This window comes from Tachysurus vachellii, chromosome 12, assembly GCF_030014155.1.
Source record: "Tachysurus vachellii isolate PV-2020 chromosome 12, HZAU_Pvac_v1, whole genome shotgun sequence".
NCBI lineage: Eukaryota > Metazoa > Chordata > Actinopteri > Siluriformes > Bagridae > Tachysurus > Tachysurus vachellii.
Window position 1 is genome coordinate 19,063,022 of NC_083471.1, and position 25,214 is coordinate 19,088,235.

General features: G+C 39.0%; 1 protein-coding gene across 1 annotated transcript in view; it reads left to right on the forward strand.

Annotated features, from left to right (window-relative positions):
- The window catches only part of tmem8b (transmembrane protein 8B), a 124,821-nt gene that overhangs the window by 71,808 nt on the left and 27,799 nt on the right, over nt 1-25,214 (forward strand). Inside the window, exon 6 of the mRNA XM_060884259.1 lies at nt 15,936-16,315. Coding sequence (XP_060740242.1) covers nt 15,936-16,315 — 380 coding nt within the window. The remainder of the gene's footprint in view (nt 1-15,935; nt 16,316-25,214) is intronic.

Genomic DNA, 25,214 nt, shown 5'->3' on the forward strand with positions numbered 1-25,214 from the left:
GCTCAAAGGTAGGAGTTACTACTTAATGTGCCTTAATGTTTGGATGTAAGTGCTGATCAAACAGTTGCATGGGCAGGGTGAGGTTTGCCTCAGAACACAGACATGACTCAATTATTTGCTGCTCACAAGTTAAACTAAACGGATTTGTAAAAAAAAAAAAAAAAAAAAAAAAAGGTTTGTACACAATTCTTCATCCGCTAACAGCAGGCAAAGTGTTTCCATCCGTTTCTTAATGTTTCTTAGGTTTTCTTATTGTACGGCCGGGTGTAGTACCTTTGAGACCCTTCACAAGAGCACCCTTTAACCTTGGTTACTGGTAAATATTACACATTACACAGTATAATATCCCAAAATTTGTTATGTACCTTGATAGTACTTGTTTAATTACGTTTTAATAAATTGACAAGTGACTTGAAATCCATGGTACTGTAATAATAATAATATGAATAATATTATATTGTATATCAAAATAATATTAATTATTTCTTAACTCCACACTTTCTAGTGTATAAGGCTGGCAGCCTAAACAGAGGTTGCTGATTATGAAGCTGGCAAAAGTTAAAATCAGGAAAGATTAGCAGCACAGAATACTTGGAAGTTGGGACTGCTGTGGTTAAGCATGAACTAATTCACAAAATAGAGCGAATAGCAACAAAAAGGTTATGTAAGGTTACTTCAGAGTAGCCCTGTTGCCCTGTAAATACATTTGGCTTGTTTGATTTGCTTATTCTTGCACATTATACCCAAACCACAAGAAGAACAAGTGGGAGTAGAAGCCAATGTCCTGCAGTGGTTGGCATGAGAACAACACTTCAAACGAATCAATGGATCCATAGTGCATTGTAAATCACTATGCATTGTTTATATACGATATTTATGTAGCGCCTACAATTAGCCTGAAAAAATTATTTATAAATGTTTGTCGTTGCATGCAGAAAATATTTTAAATACTTGCATAAAGTGTTATAATGCCTGGCATAATCATATTATTCATACATAAATATTCATACATAGTTACATACAGTACTATATATAGAAATGTCTCCTCTTGATGTGCAGCACATTATCTGTGACATGATTTTTTTTTTTTTAATTTCCTGTCATATGCGCTTTTGTTAACACTGACATATGCCTTTGTGGTGATTCAGGTCTTGTCTCCACCTCCGCCCTGTTATTGGTGTTCTTTCCCGATTGCGTCCATGCGTTCTGTATTAAGGCTTTGATTATTCTGTCTATTTATAACCTCCTGTGTCTTTGTGCTTTTGTGTAGTCTTGCCATTATTGTGTATTTCTGAGCCTTGTTTCCTAGTTTCATTGACTTGTATTTCTAGTTTACATTTTTTTCTGACTATGAATTGTCTGACAATGGATTAGTATCTCTTCGATTAGTATCTATTTCCATCCACCTGCGATGTGACACCCTGCTGGTGTTATGACCATGAATACTGGATATTACCCTTTAAAATACATTCTGAGAGACATGCTGATTTTATGCACTTGCATCCTGCCTATACACACACACACACACACACACACACACACACCACATGTTGCGATGCATTATGACGTGCACAACGGATATTAACACAGCCTGTGTTATGGTATATTACATTAATACCTATGATTTTTCTTTCAGAATAGAAATTATAATATGGTATTTACCCTGACATTCTTATAGCTGCTTATGAGCATTGATGCATGATCATGCAAAGCGTGATGAAGTATTATGTATGCTGTATAACACTGCATATATTTTATACATGGTCCAGGCAGATGCTAATAAACAGTCAGCGTAGAGTTAATAAGAATTCACTAGGCAGCCTGAAAGGCCTCAGGCCCAGTACAGCAAGAAGGTTTTAGATGCCCTTGTTATATTTCAATGCCTGGGTAAATGTAAAAGTAAATAGTTAACACACAGCACACAATAATGTAATAATGTAATTATAATTACAGCACAGGTGCTGTTTATGTAACATTTCATAATAAAATTAAGCAAGATTTCCTTTTAATTTCATGAAACAGCTTTTCCTTTTCTATATTGTTAATTAATATATCAAGAGAGTTTAAAGAGCACAATGAAAATCTGTTGCATAAATTTCTCATGTTTAGTATATTGAATTTCTAACACTCACAATTTTGAACTATTTTTAGGGCTCTCAAATTTGTCATATTGGCAACGTTAACTGTTTTCCACAAAAGTTAAAGTTTCCCTTGAGTCTAATCCTTTAACACACATGTTCATGTGACACTCTCATAGTTTTGGTATTATGGAAATCTTTATATACATACAGGTTTCACACAAACCTGTGAGGTCCATGCCAGCTCGAGTTCAAACTGTCATTCGAATAAAATAGAGACATACTGTTTATCTTCAAAAAAAACCCTTCAAATTCATGAAATAATTCTAAAAAAGTCACTATTCTTATTACTGATTATATAATTTGTAGTTCTGTATTAAATTTAACGCTTGCAAAATAGATGCATTTTGTTTACTGGTCTCAGACTTTTGGTTCACAGTGAATTTAATGATCCTATATTATAAATGGAATATTCTATGACATATAAAGAATGGCTGTTATATTGTTTAAGGAATGATTACATTTTTAAGGGAAACAACTTGTATGTTTAATGACATGATTAAAGGTAATGCTAAAGGTGCAATAGCTTTATATACACAAGATTAACACCGGATATAAGTACTAAAAAAGGAATGCAGGGGAAAAAAAGATACATAAAGCAGTATTTCCATTATCTCTAATTTAATGGCCTTAATTTGTGGTGATATGCCTACAGAGCACCTATTGCACTGTTAATTAGTGAAACGAAGCAAGGCTAGGGCAGCAACACAGGCCACTGGTCTCGGTAAACTAATTACCTGCAGTCTACTCCACACAGCAAGACAAACAATTTAGAACAGAGCCATGGGCAGATGTTGCAGGGCTTATTTAATGCTGCAGAAAGTGTGAAGGATTGATCAGAACATGAATGATCACAAGCATAACAGTGGCATTCTGAAAAATAATCTCTGTGCAAGTAAAGAGCATTATTTGTATTGTTCCTTTGCTCATTTCAAGCTGTTTGGTCACAGAATCATAGCAGTCACTTCATTTCACTTCATTTTCTTTGCTGTCTACTGCTGCTTGTATTATGAGTTAGCACGAATTCAACTTTTTATGAACCATAATATTTTATTTAATAATTTACAAGATCAAGCGATTTTGGCACACCTTCACAAAATCGTGTCCAAATATTAAGAATTTGAATATCAGTAATTACCAAAAGATGTTGAGATTTGTAAAATAAATAGCTACCAGATGCCATTCAGTTAAATCAGTGGAAAGAACTTGGTGTACTGCGTCACTGTGGCAAATCTAATCATGTCTGGATTGTTTTAATACATGGCCATCATCAGCTAAACTGCTTTAGCAAGCATTTCACAATGTTAGCACTGAGCTTCCATCATTTTAGCAGTATTTTCTGTATCCATAGCCTTTTAAATGTTTTGTATATTTTGAGGATTGGACCACAGAAATCACCACTTCTAAATAAATGTATTATTATTATTCATCCATCCATTCATTTTCTACCGCTTATCCGGGGCCGGGTCGCGGGGGCAGCAGTCTAAGCAAGGACGCCCAGACTTCCCTCTCCCCAGACACTTCCTCCAGCTCTTCCGGGGGAATACCGAGGCGTTCCCAGGCCAGCCGAGAGACATAGTCCCTCCAGCGTGTCCTAGGTCTTCCCCGGGGCCAAGCCTCCCGGTTGGACATGCCCGGAACACCTCCCCAGGGAGGCGTCCAGGAGGCATCCGGAACAGATGCCCGAGCCACCTTAGCTGACTCCTCTCGATGTGGAGGAGCAGCGGCTCTACTCTGAGCTCCTCCCGGGTGACAGAGCTCCTCACCCTGTCTCTAAGGGAGCGCCCAGCCACCCTGTGGAGGAAACTCATTTCGGCCGCCTGTATCCGGGATCTTGTCCTTTCGGTCATGACCCAAAGCTCATGACCATAGGTGAGGGTAGGAACGTAGATCGACTGGTAAATAGAGAGCTTCGCCTTGCGGCTCAGCTCTTTCTTCACCACAACAGACCGGTACATCGACCGCATCACTGCAGAAGATGCACCGATCCGCCTGTCGATCTCCCGCTCCATCCTTCCCTCACTCGTGAACAAGACCCCAAGATACTTAAACTCCTCCACTTGAGGCAGGAGCTCTCCACCAACCTGAAGTGGGCAAGCCACCCTTTTCCGGTTGAGAACCATGGCCTCAGACTTGGAGGTGCTGATTCTCATCCCTGCCGCTTCACACTCGGCTGCAAACCGTCCCAGTGCACGCTGAAGGTCCTGATTTGAGGAAGCCAACAGGACAACATCATCTGCAAAAAGCATAGACGAAATCCTGTGGTCCCCAAACCAGACTCCCTCCGGCCCCCCCGACTGCGCCTAGAAATCCTGTCCATATAGATAATGAACAGGACCGGTGACAAAGGGCAGCCCTGCCGGAGTCCAACATGCACCGGGAACACCGGGACTTACTGCCGGCAATGCGAACCAAACTCCTGCTCCGGTCATATAGGGACCGGACAGCCCTTAGCAGAGGGCCCCGGACCCCATTCTCCCAGAGCACCCCCCACAGGTCACCACGAGGGACACAGTCGAATGCCTTCTCCAGATCCACAAAGCACATGTGGACTGGTTGGGCAAACTCCCATGAACCCTCCAGCAACCTGGCGAGGGTATAGAGATGGTCCAGTGTTCCACGACCGGGACGAAACCCGCATTGTTCCTCCTGAATCCGAGGTTCGACTATCGGCCGAATTCTCCTCTCCAGTACCCTGGCATAGACTTTTCCGGGGAGGCTGAGGAGTGTGATCCCCCTGTAGTTGGAACACACCCTCCGGTCCCCCTTCTTAAACAGAGGGAACACCACCCCAGTCTGCCAGTCCAGAGGCACTGTCCCCAGCCTCCATGCGACGTTGCAGAGGTGTGTCAACCAAGACAGCCCCACAACATCCAGAGACTTGAGGTACTCAGGGCGGATCTCATCCACCCCGGTGCCTTGCCACTGAGGAGCTTGTATTATTATTATTATTATTATTATTATTATTATTATTATTATTATTGTTGTTGTTGTTGTTGTTGTTGTTGTTGTTGTTGTTGTTGTTGAAGATTTCTAGTAAATTGGCCTCTGAAGATTTGGTTTTGTAAAGCTGGAGGATTTCTATATAAGGTACAGACACTATTACTAGTATGTATGTTACTGTGTTCTGTTTGTTTTTGTTTCTTATATTTGAGAAGATTCCTGCGAATCTGCCACTTTTTCCACATTTTTTCAGGGAAAGAAATCTCAGTAGTGAAGTATGTAAATAATTACGATTTCTGGCCTGACATCAGAATTCATGTATAGTTCGGTGTGTAATTAAGAAGTATGAGGTAATAATGTATGATAACCTCATGATGTCTAATATGGTGATTGGAAGATTTTCCGCCAATTAAGATTTGAAGAAAGCAACCTTCCTGTGGCAGGAGGAAGTTAATCAGTTTTGAAACATACCTTGACATCCTAGGACTTAAAAAAAAAAAAACTGAACACGTACACATTTGTGAAAATGCACACAATAATCTACAAAATGTGTGCTTGAAACTCAAGCACTGTGGTACAGGCCCTTTTTTCTTTTATAATTGCTGTCTGGAGTGCCAAAAAATTTGGAGCAAAAACTATTTACTGTGTGCAGCCAGTCAGAGAGAAGAGTCAGACATACAGTATGTCTAAATTAACAAGTCCATCCTGTTTACATTTTCCTCAGGCTTATTAAACTGGATCTGGTGCAGATACCAGGGTGACCCACAAATCGCTTTAATACTAAAGGACCACCCTTAGGTTTATGGGTCAATTGTCTAGTAAGCTAAATGCTACTTGTAAGAAATGTGTTGATCATAAAACAGGACGTATTTAGATTTCTGGAGGCTTGAAATGTGGAGAATTTTAAAACGAAGCCTGATAATCTTCTTTTTCAACATCCAGTGACACTTATAGTGGAGGAGGCAGGAGAAGTAGGGCAAAAAAAGGAAGAGTAACATTTATTACAGAGTAGAGAGAGAAAGAAAAGTGAAAAGAGTCAGATGTGAAATGAAATGAGCTTCCTTCTCACCACAAGAACTCTTATCAAAGCAGGAGTAGAGATAGTCTTTCTTGAGTCTGCTTACCCATCCTTATCAAGACTCTGGGCCTTGAGAGAAGCAATTAAATAGGTTTAGTGTGTTTTGGTTCTGTGGGCTTGTGTTAAAGTTAAAGAATAGCATTGAATTCACTGTGCAGGCAGCAGGATCACAAGGGAACGTAGAAAATGCAAGGCAAAGGATTTATTTTACCATTAAAGCAGAACATAATCCAAGGATGTATTTGAAAATTGTTGATAATGTTACGGAAAAATGTACAAAAGATAAAGCTTGGAAATGCATACCAGAATAAAGGCAAGAATGTACTAGTCTAACAGTTTATACGCAACAAGCTAAGAAGAATGAACTTAATTGATTGAGACTGTGTTTAGTGTTTAACTGAGAAAAATCCCACAGTACGATGTTTTAAAAGCAATGAAAGATCTCAAAAACTCCCACCTTGTGCTCTTTATGTTTCTGTCCTCATTCTGTGAAAGCCTCACGTACAATATTAAACTTTAAATCCACTCTGTGTGGACAAGCCTTGTGCATTAGATACTAAAGACATTCCAGAGGATTCTCATCCATCTTACAAGGTGCAGGAAGACCTTGGTTGACATTGCTCTCAGATAATGCTGAGACACAGGAAAGAGCTTTTTATCTTCGTCACAATATAGCCAGGATAGAAGCGACTACATTTTTCAGTCCAGCGGAAAACTCTCATGTAAGGTTGACTGTCAAACAAGAGGAGTTGTGTAGTTCCTGTTGTTGGAAGCCAGAAAGGAAGCTCAGTAGATTTAAGCTGTGTTCCCACCTCATGCGGGATCTACCACAACCCTGAGAAATAGTAACAGAAGATGAATGACTGTACTTTTGGCCCAGTATCTGCAATGGATATCCTAGACAGACTCTATTAGCTCTGCTAAACATTTTTTGTTAATTCTGGATCTGGTAAATGTGCAATTTTAATAAGGATTGTTTTATGTCATGTTATCAATTTAGAACAGCCAAATATATTTTTAACTGAACATTGGTGAATCATGTTTAATATAAATTGAATACCCTTTATCACTTTACATACTGTAAAGGAATTTTATATAAAGCTTCATGGCCTACATAAATAGCTTATTCCACCAGTTGTAAGCCTACTTTTGTCAGTTGTGGTTGCGACAAACATGACACTTGGGTCAAGTGAGCTTTGGTGTACAATAAAGTTGTATTAATACATTTTCCTTTGAATTCCTTGATCTCCTGACTTTCTGTCTTTGAGAAAACGGGGCATGTCAGAGTCACATAATAATGATGTGGCATATCATGGCCTAGTGGTTAGAGAGTTTGACTCCTAACCCTAAGGTTGTGGGTTCCAATCTCGGGCCGGCCACGACTGAGGTGCCCTTGAGCAAGGCGCTGAACCCCCCCAAATTGCTGCCCACTGCTCCGGGTGTGTGTTCACGGTGTGTGTGTGCACTTTGGATGGGTTAAATGCTGAGAACGTATTCTGAGTATGGGTCACCATACTTGGCCATATGTCACGTCACATATCAAAACCAAATGGTTGCTTAAAACTCATAAATATTACTTAAAACTCATAAATATTATACACAATTTCATTAAATAATACAATTAGCAATGTGTAACTTGTTACAAGTTTCTTTAAGGGCCCAAAAAGGGTCATTGCATTGCTAAATGTATTCTGAACCATTCAGTGAGCTACAAAGTCAGATATCATGATGTTCTAATGTTATTAAATCCAGAAAGCATCTGAATTAGCAGTAACAATAATCAGTGTGGGGGGGCACGGTGGCTTAGTGGTTAGCACGTTCGCCTCACACCTCCAGGGTTGGGGGTTTGAATCCCGCCTCCGCCTTGTGTGAGTGGAGTTTGCATGTTCTCCCCGTGCCTCGGGGGTTTCCTCCGGGTACTCCGGTTTCCTCCCCCGGTCCAAAGACATGCATGGTAGGTTGATTGGCATCTCTGGAAAAACTGTCCGTAGTGTGTGATTGCGTGAGAGAATGAGAGTGTGTGTGTGTGCCTGCGATGGGTTGGCACTCCGTCCAGGGTGAATCCTGCCTTGATGCCCGATGATGCCCGAGGTAGTTCGGATAAGCGGTAGAAAATGAATGAATGAATGAATAATCAATGTTGCTTTACTCTGTTATATTGTAAACCTAGACATAATGGAACGGGATTTTCAAATTCTTCCCAAAATCCTTCACACTTTTCAGACTGATTTTCATTTAGTAAGATAAACAGGAGCAGAAAGAAAGGTAGGGAGCTTTTGTATCTGTGTTTAAGTGCATTTGATCATCTTGCCCAAGGCAGAGATTCAATGTCGCTAATGAAAGGCTGTCACTTTTAATTGCATGTAATCATACTGCATAACACCTTTTGGCTGGATGAAGGCCTCTCACCTCTGAGCCTCATAAAATATACCTATTTATATCACCATCTATTCAGTTATTGCTAGATGACTTCTGTAAGTCAGTAAGTTGTGTGAAATGGATCAGTTGTGTCAACCTTGCAGTGCTGAGTTTTTCTTTCTCTTCTTTTCTTTTCACGTTTGCTTTTACTGATGATAATTGATATGTTTCAGATATCTGGCAGGCTTTGTTTTAACATATCCTTCTGGAAATCATTTGATATAGTGGTGTACAAGATGTATAATACACTATGTGATAATAAGTGAAGTTCAGTCAATAATCATGACAAACCTCTTGGTATGTAGAAGTGTAGCTGTGAATACTGGGTTGTCTGAAAGGATATTGCTTAACCGCTATAGTCAATGCTCTTAATTAGTATGCATACAGAGGACAAATCAATTCCTCACACTGCTTAATGTGGCATGTCTTCTGACTCTGCAAACGATGATTCTGAAATACCACAAATACCAAATCAGGAAATGTCAGATAACACGTCTAAAGATCAATGGCATTCTTACAAGCCAACAAACTCATCTGTAAATTTCTGATTAATACTTAGTGATGACTGCTTGTGATATTCATAACAGGAAAGCTAAGAATCATTATACAGTATGGGCAAAAATCTATGTACAACTGAGCAGCACAACCAGATTTCTTTTCCCCCAAACTGTTGCCACAAAGTTGGAAGTACACAATTGTCTAGAATGTTTTTGCATGCTGTAGCATTGCAATTTCCCTTCACTGGAACTAAAAGTCTTTATTATATCCCAGCATGACAAGGCCTCTGTGCATAATACGAGCTCCGTGAAGACATGGTCTGCCAAGGTCTGTGTGGAAGAACTTCAGTAGCCTGCACAGAGCCCTGACCTCAACTCCACTGAACACATTTGGGGTGGATTAAAACATTGACTGCGTCCTAGTCCTCCTCGCCTAACACCAGAGCATCAGCCTGACCTTACTAATGCTCTCGTGGCTGAATGGGCACATACCCCACAGCCATGCTACAAAATCTAGTGGAGAGAATTTCCAGAAGAGTGGAGGCTATTATAATAGCAAATGGGCAACTAAATATAGCGTATCTGTTAATAGCTGAACAATAAGAAATCTATTAGTAGGCCTGTACAGTGCAAAGCCTTGCTGATGGCATAATAAGACTGATATTTGGCAAACCACTACACACACACACACACAAACACACACACACACACACACACACACTTAAAAGCAGACAGGCAGATTCTTTCACTGAGGAGAAGATAATATGGTGTTAATAGATTACACTGAAGGTTCTTTCAAAATCCAGAGGTTGGTATCCGGTGCTCTTTACTGCAAGATGTCTGCGGCTGCTAGAATATTCAGCCTCAAGATTTTAGACGCCTGCCAAGAGCAAACGTTGGTCCATTTATGTAACTAATACCCAGAAAGTTTCATACCAGACCAGGAGTTTTAGAAAAACAGGATAAAAAACAGGAAATTTATACAATATTCATACAAAATGAATATTTACTGTATGTGACTTCATTTGTACTGCTTACTTATGATGACTGCAGGTTGTTGTGATACACCCATAAATAATCTGTAAATAACATACACCAGTAAATAATCTGGTGTTTCTACAAAGGCTGTCATCAGATTTTGGAGCTGTCATTCACCTTTTGAGCACCAGACAGAAGGTTTTATACAACAATAAAATATTTTAAACCCTTCAGAAAAGATCCAGCTGCAAGCCTGAGGCAGATTTTTAAGATGCTCTTTCTGAATACAAAACAATCTCAAGTTAGCACTAAGCCTGTGCATTTGCATTTCTCACCAAAAGTATCTGTTTACAGTAGAAGTCTAACCCAATGGCACTATTAGAATATGCATTTGCATCTGTTTAGTACTCTAAATATCTATTTGGATGTAAACCTGAAATGGAAGTTACCAAAACAGAACGGCTTTTATTTAAAAGCCATTGCGCTTCCAAAAAAAAACACAAGAAAACCCATTTCTTCATGGTATAAATAAATATCTCACACGACATGATGCTTGTTTGCCTATGAGCTTCATATATGAACAGGATCACACTTCAGTGCTTCCCACTGGTCTAGGAGTCCAAAAGGAAAAAATAAATACTGTTCCTCCTAATTATATCTGTATTTGTACCCATATATAACATGGTATCTATTTTATATGTTCAGTCCAAATATTCATATTCACTTATATCTCTAGTTTACAGCTACTGTAGTAGTAACATTGCAATTATTTGTTCAGGAAATGCTTTTTAAGGTCCAAAGCCTCTTACAGTTAGGCTGAGCAGATCAAAGTGAAGGGTCTTGCTCAAGGATCAACAGGACTGACAGCTTAGAGATTTCAGGATCTGAACTCAGAACTTTCTGATCAGTTGCCCAAAGCCTGAGCCACTGAGCCTCCACTTGCCTCATCACAGAGCTGTGTGTATCATAAACATGATTCAGATGAGTCAGTAATCTGCATTGTTGAGAGAAATATCGAGTTGCCATGCAGATGCCACAGTAATAGCTTTGGGTTAATGTGTGTCACTAATGATGGTGTGGTATAACCAATATACTGTTTGTTGTAGCTGGTGCTGGTGGTCATTTCCTGGTGGCCATTTCCATGTGTGTCACACAGTGTCCAAGTGTCAGTATTATACAGAGGCAGCTGTATTACGAAGTGCACCAAGAACATAATCATAAACTAGATATGCAAGGATGAGGAGCACATGACAACACATACACATGACAATAATAAAAGCTTGACGTACTACATGAAACGTACAGAAACCTGGACATATGTGCAGAAAATGTTTAGTGATAACAGATAACACATATGAGTGCTCAGTGAGACATGTTATAAGGTCTTGTGAGACACAGTGGCTGATGCCTAATGTCATTAATGGCAGATATTGTCATGATACGAGGATACATAATGAGCTGTATAGACTGTGTACACTGTCGATTGTCGCATGTTTGTATATGTTTTTTTGGCTTTTTTTCTTCCAGGTATTTCACTAACATGCGTAACAATCATAGCATGAGAAATATGTTGAATAGTAGCCACTGAAAATGGCATCTCATAAATATTTCATATAGATGTGCTGTTTAAGTGAAAACTGTCAAAGTATAGGTAGTCATCAACTCACTGTCTAACTGTCATGCTAGTCTTTTGAAATCTCGCCTTTGAAATGAAAAAAAGATAAAGCAACATATCAAACATTCATCAAGTGTCAAGTGATTTCCTGTCCATCAAAATTCAAAATGACTTATATGAGAATTTCTTCTTCTTTGGAAGCTGCCTATTGAAAACCCTTGTGGCAGGAAAACAGGGCTAGGTACCGGCTTTAGTATTAAGTGGCTTGCATATTGAACCAGAGTTTTTGAAATTGATAGGACTCATACCAGAGCATTCAGCAATACATTGATAGAAGTCTGCAGGGAAGAAGTCTAGTCTTCAGACGTAGCCTTGTCTAATGTGCTCTTTTCCTTGCACCTTGTCTCTCTTAGCAGGCTCAGTTACCATAGCAATACAGCAGGAGCCGCGCTGTGTGATATTTTGCTTGACCTCTGCTGAAGTCGAGCTCAGTCAAGGGCCAACACAGCCCCTGGATCTTCATACAAATGATTACATACTGCATCTCTTTTCCTATACTGGCGCTCTCCTGCCAGCACTGCAGCTGCGAGATTGCTGAGGAACATGTAAGGAAGAAAAAATTCTGTTGTAAAAAATAGTGCTAATTGGAAATACACAATGGAGTCGACAGCATCACTACTTAGAGGTGCGATTTGGCGTAGGTGGAAGTCTGAGGGTGGAAGTTACTCCACAAACATGTGCCAGCCTCCCACTTCTCAGCTGTCCACTCCACTCATTCATCTTCTCTCAGACCCACAGTGGGAGTTTTGTGGAAAAAAAATCTCAGCTTACTCTCAACCCTAGCTCACATTTGATTTATTATTCTTTTAATACTTCAGAAACTTTGAATTATAAAGGTTCTATTTGACGGTTTTATCTGTGATTTAAAGATATTAAGCCATTAATTTTTGACCCTCAGTATGGTCAAAGCAGTTACGTATTCTTTCTTATGAATCATTTAAACTAATATTTTGTTAAAACCTTTAGCTTAACAAAATTGGAGATTTCTTACCGCTTACTCAGCTTGCCTTTGGTTTGCTTCACTGACACACACACACACACACACACACACACACACACACACACACACACACACACACACACACACACACACATCTCACATCTCACATCTGATAGAGTGATTGAGACGGAGAAGAGAGAAATAAGAGATCACATAAATTTCTGTTGGATAACAGGACTCAGGTGTGACACTTCAATCATTACCCCACTAGCTTCCAGTGCAGACCCATGTTAACACCCTCCCCCAACACCTGATGCCCCCCATGTTAAAAGACAATTACCAGAAATAGTTTTACAGCTACACACCTACCCGTACTCACGTAGACGTTTTATAGCGCTGTTAATCTCACTGACATTATCCACTCTTTTCACACACTGCTTTTAAATCTATATCAGGTTCAGCGCTCCTTTCATTACCTGCCAAAAGATAACATTCACTTCGGTTTTATTGGTGTGCCCCTGTGAGGAGACAGGAAGTCATCAATGGAGCAAAGGAGGAAAAACATGGTTTTGTTCTGAAATCCAGAACAGAAAAGTGCAAAACAAACAAAGCAAAAAAAAAAAAAAAAAGTGTTAGAATGTAACTGTTCACACTAGTTACAAGCCCAAGTCTATTTCAGTGTATATTTACAAATCAAAGTGCTGTCATTGCTCAACCAGATTTGTATTGATTGAAAAAGTTAATGATAGTGTAGTTTCGGCTTTATCTCTGCACTTATTGCTGATGGTGTGCACTTTTATTGTCACACAGCGTTGCCTATTTCATGGTCTGTAAACAACGTTTAATTAGAACTAGTGTAGGATAGAGTAAGTGTGTCTTACCTAGTGTGTTAGGTCCTAGAAATTGCTTAAACACTACCATATTTATGTATACTTTCTTTAATGTCATCACTTTAACTTTTCTGTTATTTTGTCTTTCACTATTGTGTGCAGCTGCCCTTTGTTAAACTTGTGTTGTATTAGTCCTGAGCCTGAAGCAATAAAGCACACTTTGATCTCGCAAGGCAACCTTGCATATATTTTCATCAATCAACTAGCTTTGCTATAAATTTCCAGTAGGCATGAAGCTACTTTAAACTGTGAGATGATGCTGGTTATTTCCAGTGGAGTGAATGTGAGCATGCTGTAGTGGACCTGGACGGTCATGCGAAGATTTTTCCCCGCAAATTGCTTATTTGTGATGAATGTCACTCTTGTGGACAAAGCTGAGCACCTATTACCCTGTAATATCTGGAGAACACAGGAGGACAATTGGATGACACTGCTACATTGAGAGAAAGCTGGAGGAATACGAGTTTAATGGGCTCTGGGAGTAGCACCTTATGGAAAATAAAATACTTTTATTTTAGAGCCTAGATCATGAATGTTTGGTTGTTAATCTTTGCTTGTTTGCCTTGCCATTGTATCCACATCCAAATTTTTTGAGATGCAGGAAGTGCTGAAAATGTCAGCGAGCACTCCCACTGCTACAGCAATATGTTCATCTTTGTTTGAAAGCAAACATCCAGCGGGAATAGAAAACCAAACGTTGGTTTTTGAGGGTTATGATTAAGGCAGTGCCTCAATGATTTGCACAACCCGGCTTTTCTCGAATTTTATTAAAACAAAGGATTTTTTCTAAAAAACCCAACTGCCAGAAATATTGAGATGCTGTGGCATCGGTTGCTTAGTCATCCCCCATTTATCCAAAATACAGTTTTTACCGCTAAGGAAAAACGATACATGATAAAATGCAGGATTGACATAAGTTATATTTTCTTTTTTCTTCTTCTGATAATGTGTTCCTCTTGCAGCACCACCTGTGGTCTCACATGATGAAAACTGTGTCCAGCTGGTTGGGATGCCGTAAGCGTCCGCTTGTTGATGCTTCTGGTTCCCCAAATCTACACAAAAATCTCTAATTGCATGCCTCAGCCCATTATCATTTTCCAATGGCTTGGCAATAATCTTGGAGGAGTGGAAGAATGGCTTGGTTTGATCAGAGACACTGGCTAAATGGAATACAATTAACATACTAATGAAGGGTTCTTTCAGATATGACAGGTCCTCTGTTTCTCCCTCTGATTTTTTTTGGCCTCGGTGCCCCTGGCTATATAGGTTACTGCTGGTTCCCAGGATACAGTCCACATAATTCCTGCAACTATTCCTTATTAATTAATTTTCATATATTTAAATAAATGTAATGTGTTTAGCATTACAAATGCTCATGCTGTTGTTTCTGGTTTATTTTACCCCCTATTAAACTGATTGTCCTTTAAACATGAATCAATATACAATGTTTAAATTGTGTACTTTGAAGAATGTGCAAGCAAAAAATACCATCGATTTGATCAGGTTCAAAAGGTTATAATCATTTATTTTATGTGTTATTTTATATATATATATATATATTAATTCTAATACTATTTTAGAGTTTTTTAATACTACCTCATGTGATGCACAGAACCTTGGTCAAAGTGTGTTTTCTTAAATGTACTTAAATAAATAAATAAATCATAATGTCTTACTTATAAATGCCTAGTAAGCCACATTTAATCTGAACAACAACTTTTTCATTTTTTTTCTCTAAAACTGAAATCCTGCTTGGTATGTTGTCGAAATCTAAAACAAGCGATTATTGATTTAAGATTGAAAATAAGCCAATTAATATGAGGGAAGGTGCACTGACTTTACCATAACACCTTTTTCTGCCTGCTTCAATATGCCTTGGTTGTTTATTGTAGGATCTCTGCTACTGAGACACTAAAATGTTCTCAATATACAATAAATATACAATATTCTTATACACACAAGCACGCGCACATGCACACACACACACAAACACACATGCACACACACACACACACACACACACACACACACACACACACACACACACACACACACACACCAGCAAAAACTTTTTCAATCAGAAAAGTAAGGCTGGAGTTGAATTTCTGGATAAAATTAGAAAGTCACAATTGAGATATTCCTACAGTGATAAAGCTCTGAGGTGTAGCTCATGGTTGTGGAGGATTGACAGGTAGAGACTTTTATCTTTCCTCTGACCTGATGCTTAAATCACCCTGTCACTTTTTCCTTAGAGAGTGCAACATCTTCATTTCACATTAACTATGCTTCTTTGTCATCCTTTATCATTCTCATACTCAGTCAGTGCACATCTTATGAATTTCAACCTGAATCCTGATCCTCTGATCCTCTCCCTTTAGACTGCTCCAAGCCGAGCATCACTAAAGGCTCATCTGCCATGAACATGCCCCAGTCATTTGGCACAGCGATGGGTTTTTCTCTGTCGGAAACACTGCCGGCTGCCAGCTTGCCCAACCTGGCACGGAACAGCTCGGATCAGAGTCCACTGCTGAAGGCTGAGAACAGCATCATCTACTTGGCTCCCACAGCTGACACCAATAAGTGCTGGCCGATCCGACCTACGTTACGCAATGAGTTGGATACCTTCTCTGTGCACTTCTATATTTTCTTTGGGCCCAACATCTCTATTCCTCCGGCCCGGGCAGCAGTTTTCGCCATTAATCTCATGCCAGTCCTGGACAGCGGAGGGGTTCTTAACATGGAGCTCAAACTCAATGTGGTAAGCAACGATCTCTATCATATTACAGATTCAATCTTTCAAAGCCATCCAGCTTTTAATGAAAGGATTAACTTGTTTACTTCAGGAAATGCATTGTAAAATGCCAACCTTTGTAGAAAATTGTGCCAATTGACATCCATTGTGGATATAGAAGAAAAAAGAAATTGTGCAGTAGTTTCTTTTATTTTGCTGTTTTCTTTTCAATTATGTTAATTATGTATCAGAGCTGCATATTAAAATAAACCAAAACATACAGATAATGTAAGACCTATTCCATCTCCATTTCTAATTGTCCTATAAAAGCACATCCAGTAGGGTTTTAATTGAATTTAAGTTTCTGTTATCACTTGCCTTAGATCAGCACACCAGACTATTATTTATTTCTCTCTTGATAAAAAGAGGATAAAAAGACAGCTTGTCATGTTAAAGAGAAAGCAAAATTTGTTTAGAAAACCTTCCTGTAGCAGAATACTTACCGGACGTTACAAAGTGCTGACAGTGACGACTCCTTCTCTAAACGTTAAATAAATACTGTATGTCCTTAATGAAAACCTCACTTTTCAGTGTAAAAGAGAAACAATTGTTTTTATCATTTTACTATTACAGTAGTTCTATCTAATGTGGCACTTCCACTATACACAGGCTCTCTGACTTCCTAAAAATACAAGCACATGATGTTTCATATGGTGTGAGCTTTAATGGGACTGCTATGTTCTCTTACATAGCAGTGTCTCATGTGGTTGAAATATTAAATCTTCAATAATTCAGTTCTTTATATTTCCCTTGTACCAGAGAGAACAGATATAAAAGAGCATGTGTGGAATGTAAAAGGCCACAGTTAGGCCGGTTGTGGGTTTCAACAATATACTCTTTGTCGATGGTTGAGGACTTCTGTTCCGTAATCTTACTAATAACAAATGCTAGGAACTAATTTTCTACCATTTCACTGGAAATTTCATTATCATATAAAGTCATAGTTTCATGTGATATGAATTATGACTAAATAAAACATTAATACAACACAGCATAATAGGAACTGTTTCATTGATTTTCTAAAATAACTGCACTAAAGCACTAAAGCAAGTGCATTTAAATAAAACTCAGGTTTAAATTGCAGTTGGAATTTCAACTTCTTAATCAACATCTACTGGCCAATCACAATCAAGAATTCAACAGCCATCAGGTATACAATTGTGTATTTACAGCATTGTGAAGAAGTGACTGCAAGACAAACCCTTTGTGATAGGAGTAGAACTCAATTTAAATTCCCTTAATAGATTTGGTTTTTTTTTTTGGTTGTTAGAAAAAAGATCATATAGCATAGGAAAAGTATCCATTAACCAACTTGTGCATGTAAATTCAATCACAGAAGTGCCTCAGCATTTCACCTGCTTGTTTTTTTCCCTGACGATGCCATTAACAGGCATTATTGGATATCTCATGCAGGACTATCGCCAAGAAATATATGCGGAAACAAGGCAGGCATTGAGTAATTTATAAAATCCCCGCTGAGAAATAGAGAATAAAGACCTGAGCGTGAATTTTGAAAGTGTCTAGCTGTCTAAACATGTTCATAAATTCTAAACATCTTTGTACATCATACGTTAATGGATGATTTGTGTTCTGTTCAGGGATGATTTTGGCCCACACCACACTATCACTAATCAGTAAGCAAGCAAAAGGAAGAAAAGCCTCATTTTTAAAAAGCAATACCTGATCCGGGACTATGCAGTTATTTGAATGAAATATTTCAGAGTTGTTCTCCAGCACAGTCATTTTGAATAAAAGGATGTAATATTTGCCACACATAATCCTGAATCCGATTTTCCACTGTTCCAGTCAAACTTGTTCAACTGAGAAAGGGTGTAATTATAAACGGTCTTGTATAATTCTGGTCAAGCCAATGGAGGTGAAACGACCCGTGCCAGGGAGCTAAAAAGTCATTTTCCTCAATCAGCACTTTAGAAGCTAGCTGGAGATTAGCTTTTCTCTTTGTCATTTAATGGTAGAACCGGGCATTGTAAAAAGGCCTGTTTTAAATTTGAAGTAAAGACTAGCCTCTTGAGTAGGTGCTGTAAAGTAAATGATTTCCGCCTGCTGCCATATGCTGTCGAATAGGAATTATCTCGCAAGGACGGTGAAGTGATGGATGTCGTTGTACAGGTTTATGAGCAAGCAAGTTAATGGGAACCATTTGTGCTTCCGACCTTGGGTTATTGGCTTTGCCAGAGGCAGGGCCTGTGATCAAAAAGTTGGATAAAAAGGATTAGAGTCATGGAACCAACAGGTGTTAAAGGAATTATCCATACATGATGTGAAGACGATGCGCATACGATGTTGGTAAGAACTGATTTGCTAACCTTGAATGTTTGACAACTTAAGCAAAATACTCAATAAAATGTTTTCACTTTAGTCAAGGTTAATGATGGCATGATGACAGCACTGGTCAATGCTCATTCTCACTTTGCGTGTAGGCACAGCTGGTCTGTCATAAAAAAGTAGCAACCTCATTACACTTTCCTATTATGGCCAGAGATGAGCTTTTTGGCTCGACTGCCTGCAGATCTGGGCAGAACAAATATCTGGTAGGCTGTGCATCAACTGCTTTTCCTAAAAAGCATTTTGTATCGAGGCAGCTGGGGGATGAAATGTGACAGGAAAAGAAACCCATTAGGACACAGATCTAAGTGGACATTTGAAGTGACACCATTCAGACATTACTGGTAATGGATACACAAAAGTAAACAGATCCATATTAATTAATCATGAATAAAATAATGAATTACATTTTTGGTAATTATACATTATGATATGGTGTCCTTTATTGTGGTTTGTCTGTAACTGGTCATTATATAAAAACGTAAATTGCTACAAAAATGACACATTTGTCCAGATATCTTTAACTTTTATTGTTTGTTGACATCCACTTGCTTTATCCATTTCATACTTCAACCACCTGCTGACTGCATATGCCAATGAGGATCCACATAAACAGAAGAATATGAAGAGTCACCTAGGCCCCATCCCTCCCTTTGGGCTCTATGAAGCTCACTGCACTTCACAACTCTGTCTGTCTTCTTCATTATCTTTTGATTGCAGACATTTCAGTTCTTTCAGTAAAAATCTTCTTAGCCTGTGACCACTTTTGTTGCAATGGCAATGTGGCTGTAATACACGGGGGAAGAGAGAATCAGTAGAGACAGAGCCGATCGGCCCTATACGCTCACTACGCAAGTTGAGTAGGGCCCTGCAAATTACGCAAGGCCCCGCCTCCCCTTGCCTCATTTTACAGTGCGTGGTAATGTTTACTGTGTAGATGACAATATGAAGTGGCGCTATCCATCTGGCCATGAAAAGAGAAAAAAGAAACAAAATGAGAGTAAAATGCGAGAAATGCAATCAGGTAAACTTGTGTTCTCTTCAAGTTTGATGTCAGCAAGAGCAAATAACAGTAAAGTTAAGTTGATGGCTCACGGGTCAGGTAGGAGGGCTCCTTAGCAGAATTTTGCTTAGGGTCACAGGGAGGTCAGGATCGGCTCTGAGTAGAGGACATGGCTAACTATCTCCCACTGCCAAAACATTCTCATTCCAGTAGTGATGAATCCAGTGTAAGTCAGTTTAGTTGCTGGAAATGTAGTTCCCAGGCTGACTTTTTGGAAAGGAAAAATCATTATATGTCAAAGCATCAAAGAGGTAAACTTAGTAAAAAATTGTTACAAGCCTCTATAAAATTCAATGCAGCAACTGACCTGAGGCCCTGTTGCAACTCTTTGGACTACTTTAACTTTAACAAATACTTACAGAACACGCTGCTCAAAGCAGTCTCTTCTGGGAATAATTACTCTAGCTCTTTATTTTCAAGAACTGTGGTAGTTTTGCCAGACCATGGTATATGTAAGGAGCAAAACACAATGGGGTGTTATTAAACTGTGCAATGCCGATAACACCCTGAAGTTGATTATATCTTTATAACAGCATGCCCAGTATATTTCATTCTCAGTATAATGAGAAATTTGCAGTCTTACTATACGAACAACCCCTTTCAGAGAAAAAAAAGCATAGCAACATGTCAAAATTCCATATTAACCAAATTCACATCTACTACTATACTATTTTAATAGGCTCAATATGTAATAGATTGCTTGACTTCTTTTTTAAACATATTGAGCAATTCCTACTTCAATCATACATTTTTTGCTCATTTATGACATATGATTAAAATAACCACGTATATAAAACTATTTTCTATACAAACACTATTAGACACAAACACAAAAAGTCATGTGGTTGTGTCAAAGCCCAGCTATGTTCAAATAGAGAGGTTTGAGGCAATACATTTTTTAAGCTACTAAAAATACAGAGACTTTCTGAGTTTTGAAAATACCTGTCTTGTGTACTTCATTAAAATGCAGAGATCAGAAGTATCATGAGCCTAATCATGTCATGAAAAGGACAAACTTAATGCATGTAGTGAAGCTCAATATGTTTATACAGAAGTACAATTATTTATTACATATTGATCCCATTCAAAGAAAAAAAGGTGAGCTTGCTTAAATAAAAAAAAAAATGCTTTATCAGTTATGCATTTTAATATGTTAGGCTTAGATTAAGTCCTTGTGTAAAAGGCATTAATATTTACCTTTGATTTGCCTTGCACCTTGTAATCAAAAATTAATTTCTGCACTGCAGTATAAGTGCTAGTAAAGCCTATTGACCATATAAACTCTCAAACACAATTTAATGGTACGTGATTGATCTAGAATGAAATACAATGAATAAACAACCTAGTCCATATTTTATGATAATTATGGAAATTTATTTGGTATAGTTAACCAATATTTAATTAACCTAAATTCCCCTGAGAAGTCTCTCTCCTATGATCCAGATTGATGGTCATAGACTTTAAGGACAAAACTGGCCACAACTTGGCATTGAATAGAACACTTCATGGACTTCATTTATGCTTTTGGCTTGAGGAAATATCACAAGGTCAGCGCATAGCTCCATTCACGTAGTGTACAAAGAAATTGTAATGAGTGTTAATGTGTAAGGGATAAAGTGCAAATTGAAGCCAGAGTTTTAATCCTTGGTGGATACAGTAGTCTACCGGGATGTGACGTTAGGCAATTTCTGGTAAATTTTCAGAAGGGCTCATGTGTGAAAAGATTTTGAAAAAATTTTAAAGGTGTGACATTTTCAGAGGTGGTTGGTTAAAAACATTAGAATAGTCCACCTTCATACTGCTCAATTCTGAGTACTGGTCATTTTTTGATGTTTCTATTCAAGTGTTTACAATGAAACTGCATCCAAGCCATTGATTTTTGATACATCATGCAACATGGGATTTTCAAAGCAAGCATGTAGGGGTACACACAGACAAAATGTTCATTGAAAGCTGTAGTTATGAACAATGCAAAGCTTTCAATATTATTATTACATGAATATCAATAATGTCATGGGCAGTTAGTGTGGACCAAAACAGCCTGGAATGTATCGGTCTACTCCTCATAACCTTGTCATTTCCTGCTGAGTTTCCTGCAGAGAGATCCCATTATCATAATTACATGGAGATTATTCAATGTTCAACACCAAATGGGTAATGCAGCCTGTAAGGACCTGGCACTATATCAGGGTCAGAGAGAAATCAGTTGAAGAAGAGGAAATCTGTGCTTGTAATCCTAGCTAGGCTAAGTAGTAATACATGGATAATACTAATATTGTATTGATACTGATACTTGGGTTCAGTACTTGGGTTTCCTACTTTCAAACAAGAAAATCCCTCACAGCAAAAAAAATAAATGTCACTTTTACCTTCCACACAACGAAGTCCAAGCTAATGCAGCAGGGTGCAGAAAAAGATGTAGACCAAACAACACCAGGGGGAGTTGATTCAGGCTCCTCAACACCCAGTGCATGAACACTGTTACGTCCCATATTATTATTTGTTTCCGGGAATGGTACTTTGTTTTTGTTTTCTTCCCTTTGTTCGTTCTGTGTCTTAATTTTTGTTTTAGCAGGGCGATGCGACTACCTGCATGGTCAATATGTGTCTGCCAATCACCGTGACGACAACGCGCGGATTCACCAATGAGGGCGCCCTACTGTTGATTAAAAGGCGCACCTGTTCAGGAGGCGGGAGCTCTCTGGCATGCCACACATGTTTTATTGGTTGTTTGGTCGTTGACTCGTGTGCTTGTTTTGCCCTGTACCATCCTTGCATTAATTTGTTTAAGTCGGTGTTCTTTATTGAGTCAGTGGTTCGTGGCTCAGTTTTGGTCATGTCTCTCTGGTGTTTCCTGCCGTTTGTTATCTGGTTGATCAAATGACAGTACTAAATGGGGGAGAGACAAAGACCAGGTAGGACGTCACGTGACATACATGTGCAACACTGAGCCACTGATTGCTGTCTAGTACACTAGGTTAGTGACACGTGCCACTCTTTGTATTTTTGTTTTTAGTAAGTGTAGTGTATTTAGGGCGTCTTGGACGCGGAGGATTTATTTATTTTTTTGTTTAAAGTATGGGTTATTGTGATGGTTGAGGTAGATTAGAAGTTTTGTGTCCTGTTTAAGTTTGGTTATGTTTTGTTTCTTTCTTTGATTTGGCACAGTCTTGTTCTTTTCTCTTGTCCCCATTCTTTTGTGAGTTATTTTTGGGTTTTGTTATTGGCTGTATATAGTTTGTAAATTTATGTACACAATATGTTTTGTGGTAATTGGTAATGGTTCACCAAAATAAGACATCAAGGTTGACTTTACGGTTTCCAATTATTTTTCCAGTACACGTTCAGTGTTTTAGTGTTGCACCCTTGTTCCCTAGACAACTAACAAAAGGGTTTGTAACATTAGTGGGGGCTCGTCCGGGATCTATAACAGCTTGTCCCGAACAATTAAACACTGTTCATGTACTGGAAATCAAGTGATGGTACAGGTTAGGGAGTGTTGGTACAGTAGGTTGGAGAAAAAGTTTAAATCGTGGGTTGTTGCTTGTTGGACAGGAGTAGTAATCATGACTTATGACAAATCATGACATGATTTAAAAACCTTTATTGACAACCCCACTGTGGAGTTATTTGACAAATGTAGAAAGGATGATTTACTAGCCATTGCGAGTCATTTCCAAATTCCGGTAGCGAGACAATCACTTAAGAAGGAGATTAAAAACGTTGTGTGGAATCGGTTGCTTGAATTAAAAATTCTGGTTGTGTCGGATTCAGACTCTGTGTTAGTTGGGGCGGAAGGTATTTCTAGTCCTGATGTAACCCATAGAGAGAATGTGCGAAGTGAGCCGTTCTCCGGAACTGGTGCAGAGGATGTGGTCAGGACTGTCATGCCGCCATTTGATCCGTTCTCACCGGTTTCCTCTGGTTCTAAGGGGGATACGAGATTAAAAGTTCGGATAGCTCGTTTACAAATGGAAGCTCAAGAAAAAGCGGATAAACGACAGGCTGTATTAGATTTGCGCCTTAAGATATGCACACTTGAGATTGAGGCTGAAAAACAAGTTAAGATGCGACAATTGGAGTTAGATGCCATGAAAATTGTTGGTGGTGCGGCAGGCAGTTCCTCCTCCTGCAGGCAGTTCCTCCTCCTCAAGTTATGCCAGCTCCTTCTGCACCTGTTCCCTCTCGAGTCTCTATGGTCTCTCCACCGGCAGATGTAAACTCAGTAACGGGTACGTTTGATGTTGGTAAAAATATTATGTTAGTACCTCAATTTAGGTAAACCGAGGTTGACTCCTATTTTAATTCTTAATTCAGTTTGTCTACCAGAACGTGTCGTGGTTTATTTGAATGAGCAAAAGGTATCGTCGCTGTCACATGCTGCTGTTTTAGCAGATGAATTTGTCCTTACACATAAGACGGTGTTTTCTTTACGCACAGATAAGAGCGCAGTTCGGGCTTTTCTTCCTATACCCGATCAGTCTTCTCGGGCAAAGGTCGCACCTTCATCTAAAGACGTTCGAGAGTGTTTTTATTGTCATAAACAGGGCCATTTAATCGCAGACTGTGATGCTTTAAAACGTAAACAACAAACACAGCAACCTAAAAGCGTCGGCTTACTGAATGCTAGGTGACATGTAGAACGTTTTAGTTCCGAAGGGACGGAGGATGCTCCTGATGTTGGTTATAAACCTTTCGTGATGAAGGGGTTGATTTTCTTATCTGACGATGCTAGTGATCAAAAATAAATACAGATTCTAAGAGATACCAGAGCAAATCAATCTTTTGTTTTAGCTGATGTTTTATCATTAACACCCGACTCATATTGTGGCTCAAATGTCTTTGTCCGGGGCATTGAGATGGCGTGGTTAAAGTCCCACTCCACTGTACTTGAAGTGTGCGCTTGTTACAGGTTACATGAAGGTTTGTATACGTCCTTCACTGCCAGTAAAGGGGATAACTTTTATCTTGGGGAATGACCTAGCTGGGGGTGAAGTCATGCCCATGTTGGAAGTTACTGATACGCCGAAAATCAGTCTAGCCACTGATGAGTTATCGAGAGCTTATCCAGATGTGTTTTCCGCGTGCGTAGTCACACGAGCACAGTCACGGAAAATTGTGGATGATGTTGATTTGACGGATACATTCATGGTGCACAATGTGGTTGGAGATATAACAAAGTCTAACTCAGAGTTGCTCCAGAAGTCTAATTTAGAACACTCGGAAAAGGCGCTTGGTAGTAGTAACTTAAAGCTGCCTTTAACTTGAGAAAAGATTATTGCTGCACAGAAACAAGATCAGACCTTAAGCAAATGCTTCTCTAACGTTGTTAGCCTTGATGCTGTTGAAAAGAGAAACATTGCTTTATTTTTTAGAAGGTGGCATGTTGATGCGTAAGTGTAGCTCAGTGGTTGATGCAGACATAGACTGGAATGCAGTCTATCAAATTGTCGTTCC